Consider the following 4294-nt stretch of genomic DNA (forward strand, 5'->3'; position numbering starts at 1 on the left):
AACATTTTTACCTAAAAAAATTTAGATTCCAATAAATTTTTAGCCCAAGATTATTTATAGAGTTTTTAGGTGAATTTTGTAACATCCCACATCGCCCAGGGAAGTGATCCTTATATGTATATTCTCATCCCTACCTAGCACGAGGCCTTTTGGGAGCTCACTGGCTTCGGGTTCCATAGGAACTCCGAAGTTAAGTGAGAAGGGGGCTAGAGCAATCCCATGATGGGTGACCCATTGGGAAGTTCTCGTGTGAGTTCCCAGAAACAAAACTGTGAGGGCGTGGTTGTCACATCCCGGCCCGGGGCGGATCACATCCCGGGCCCGCTCCACCACCGTAGCACGATATTGTCCGCTTTGGGCTTACCATTCCCTCACGGTTTTGTTTTTGGGAACTCACGAGCAACTTTCTAGTGGGTCACCCATCATGGGATTGCTCTAGCCCCCTTCTCGCTTAACTTCGGAGTTCCTACGGAACCCGAAGCCAGTGAGCTCCCAAAAGGCCTCGTGCTTGGTAGGGATGAGAATATACATATAAGGATCACTTCCCTGGGCGATGTGGGATGTCACAATCCACCCCCCTTAGGCTTGACGTCCTCGTCGGCACACACGCGACCAGGTTAGGCTCTGATACCAATTTGTCACATCCCGGCCCGGGGCGGATCACATTCCGGGCCCGCTCCACCACCGTAGCACGATATTGTCCGCTTTGGGCTTACCATTCCCTCACGGTTTTGTTTTTGGGAACTCACGAGCAACTTCCTAGTGGGTCACCCATCATGGGATTGCTCTAGCCCCCTTCTCGCTTAACTTCGGAGTTCCTACGGAACCCGAAGCCAGTGAGCTCCCAAAAGACCTCGTGCTAGGTAGGGATGAGAATATACATATAAGGATCACTTCCCTAGGCGATGTGGGATGTCACAGTGGTCGGGGCCCAAAGCGGACAATATCGTGCTACGGTGGTGGAACGGGCCCGGGAAGTGGTCCCCCCCCCCGGGGCGGGATGTGACAATTTGGTATCAGAGCCTAACCTTGGTCGTGGTGTGCCGACGAGGACGTCGGGCCCCTAAGGGGGTGGATTGTAACATCCCACATCGCCCAGGGAAGTGATCCTTATATGTATAGTCTCATCCCTACCTAGCATGAGGCCTTTTGGGAGCTCACTGGCTTCGGGTTCCATAGGAACTTCGAAGTTAAGCGAGAAGAGGGCTAGAGCAATCCCATGATGGGTGACCCATTGGGAAGTTCTCGTGTAAGTTCCTAGAAACAGAACCGTGAGGGCGTGGTCGGGGCCCAAAGCGGACAATATTGTGTTACGGTGGTGGAGCGGGCCCGGGAAGTGGTCCCCCCGAGCTGAGATGTGACAATTTTGATTGAAATAGTTTTTTTAAATTATTTTAGCAATTGGATTTAAATTTGGGCTGCTAGATCTTTTTTTTTACTATTAGATTTGATCATATCAAATCTCAGTTGTTGGATTCAATGAATTTATAAATATAAAATTAAAAATTAACAAAATTTGAATCTAGACTGTAGGATGGAACAAATGGTCTATTGCTCCCCACCATTCGATGAAAGAAAGAGCCATTGGGCTCATAATGTTGGCCGACACACCCACGTGCGTGGGACCCCCACGCTGTCAGTGCCTTGCTCGTTGAGGGTGTTGGGCGCGTTCGTGCTATGCATGTGTATCCTTCCTGGGAGCGTCCACGAGCAGTAGCGGGCCAGCCCATTAACCTAATGTTAAATCTTAATAAAAATTTGCCCCAAAACTCAGTTTTGGCCCAAGGGTTGGAAGTTTGGTGGGTTCAGAAGCTAAAATTTGAATTTTACTCCAATTGTTGGAGTAGGAGGAGTAGGACTCAAGGGCATAGATAAGTGAAACAGTGGTAGAGATTGGTTTCACGAATCGAGATTTGGTGGAATAGTGGAGAGGTTTCAAGAGTGGAGATTCTATTGGTGGTTTTTTTTGGAGAATCTAAGGCGTGTAATATATATGGACGCCATATATGCACTTTTAAATACATGTCGGCATATTTGATAGCTTTTTGGACAAAATAGACAGAATCAAGGCAAAGTGGAGCAAATCCTGAGTTTTAGAGAGTAACGTGAGAACTTTTGCTTTATAGAAAAAAAAAGTGAGATTAAAATCGAATATGCATGGTATGAATAATATGGTAAATGTAGCATTATCTTTTATTGGTAACACACCATTTAGTTTGTAAATTTAGTCTCTCTGACATTATCCTTTCTCTAATAGAGGTAGAGCCCCTAACACATGTGGATTCTATATCTATTAGAAAGATGATATAAATATAATAGAAAAAAATGTGGTAGTAGTAGTGCTTGGGTTTACAATCGCCCTGTATAAATGGTAAATTGTATTGGATTGGTCAAGATAGAGAGAGGTGAATTAAGAGTGGAGAGGCCAGCAGAAGGCAGGAGGAAGGAATAGTAAACATGTCCTTCCAAAGGGGCCACCCCATGTGAAAATATTGTCAATTCTCCTTTCTGATTACTACAACCATACATATGCACGCACACATTACTACCACCATACACACACACACACCCCATTTCTCCCCTTCCTCTCTTCTCTCTATTTCCTACCCATCCATCCCTCTCTCTCTCTCTCTCTCTCTTATTTTCTTAGGTGAGAGAGTGAGAGAGTCTAAATTCATATATTCATTCATCCACTTATTTTACGTCCCATCATCAAACGCTCCTCTCACTCTCTCTCTCCTAAAACCCTCTTCCCTTTCTCACTCGTCCAAACAAAACCGAAAAAAAAAACCAACAAATTCCCGTGAAAAGAGATTCACAGTATACTAACACCTCCACTCTCTGAACCTGATCACCCCAAATATTCAACCCTCACATGGAGGAAGGTAGAGAGACAAGGACAGAAACAACCCAAAATTCAAAGCCTCAGCTTAGAAACTAGTGAGAGAGAGAGGAAGAAGTAAAAACCAAAAAAACCTGTCTATACATAAAATACCCAGTTGTAAAATACTTAGCAGAAGAGCCAAAACAATTAGACAAAGAGAGAGTACTTTTATTACCCATGGATTCTGCATCAGGTGGAGGCGGACCGCCCGACCCGAACGCCAGCAGCGGCGAGGGTCCGTCGTCTTCGTCAAGGTCCGCAGCCCCGGCGGCTACTCCTGTAGCTGCCGAGCCCTCGTCAGCATCTCCGGCTCCGCCGAGCCGCTACGAATCGCAGAAGCGGCGGGACTGGAACACCTTCCTGCAGTACCTCAAGAACCACAAGCCTCCGCTCACGTTGGCCCGCTGCAGCGGGGCCCACGTCATCGAGTTCCTTAAGTACCTCGACCAGTTTGGGAAGACTAAAGTCCACGCCGCCGGCTGCCCCTACTTCGGACACCAGAACCCTCCCGCCCCGTGCGCCTGCCCGCTCAAGCAGGCGTGGGGCAGCCTCGACGCGCTCATCGGACGGCTGAGGGCGGCGTACGAGGAGAACGGGGGACGGCCAGAGTCAAACCCCTTCGGCGCTCGAGCGGTGAGGATTTATTTGAGGGAGGTGAGGGAGGGACAGGCTAAGGCAAGAGGAATTCCCTACGAGAAAAGGAAACGAAAACGGCCGACGGTCACTGCCACTGCGGTTGTCGGGAATGTGTCGGTAGCGTCCACTCAAGGTGGCGGTGTTGATGGTGATGGCGGTGGCGGTGTTGATGGTGGCAGTTCAAGTAAAACCGTTGCTGCTGCTGCTACTAGTACTGCAGTATAGGTTTATCTCGTCACTAATTTCCATCTCTTTTTTTTTTTTTCTCAAATTTTAATTTTTAATCCTTCTATATATTTATATCATCTCTGTCCTTTTTAATTGTGATTATGAGCTATGTATATCAGGCGATTCTCTTATAATTGAATCGACCAACCCCATGAACAAAAAATTTAGGAATTTATATCCCTTGCTAGTTAATTTCCAAGCATTTATTGATCTTCGTCATCATCAGCAGAAAGTGTTATCCCACATCAGCAAGTAAAAGTCCGCATACTTATAGTCGTCCTCATTTTAATTTATTTTGTTGAATCATAAACATATAGTTATAAAGAATTTGCAAACTATTGCAAACAAAAAAAATCTCAACTATTATTAAGACTTAGATTGTATGATCATTTCTGTTTTGCAAATAATCGTAGTGATAAAGTTTAAACAATTAACTAGCTAGTCCAATGTTTAACAATATTATTTATTTGGGTTCATTTGATCTTGTGGATATTTATGTTTGCTTTGATTAGAAACAAATACTACTAGTATGAAGATCACAAGTCA

General features: G+C 45.6%; 1 protein-coding gene across 1 annotated transcript; it reads left to right on the top strand.

Moving 5' to 3' along the window:
- Positions 1 to 2556: 2556 nt before the first annotated feature.
- LOC137715349 (protein LIGHT-DEPENDENT SHORT HYPOCOTYLS 6) lies at positions 2557 to 3940 on the top strand. The gene has a single exon (XM_068454641.2). The coding sequence runs from the start codon at positions 3062 to 3064 to the stop codon at positions 3743 to 3745; it is 684 nt and encodes a 227-aa protein (XP_068310742.2). The 5' UTR covers positions 2557 to 3061; the 3' UTR covers positions 3746 to 3940.
- Positions 3941 to 4294: the final 354 nt, after the last annotated feature.

Source organism: Pyrus communis, chromosome 3 (genome assembly GCF_041283825.1).
Source record: "Pyrus communis isolate YQ-2024b chromosome 3, ASM4128382v1, whole genome shotgun sequence".
Classification (NCBI taxonomy): Eukaryota; Viridiplantae; Streptophyta; class Magnoliopsida; order Rosales; family Rosaceae; genus Pyrus; species Pyrus communis.

Excerpts from the sequence above, each read along its gene's own strand:
- LOC137715349 (XM_068454641.2), top strand. The coding sequence starts at position 3,062 with ATGGATTCTGCATCAGGTGGAGGCGGACCGCCCGACCCGAACGCCAGC.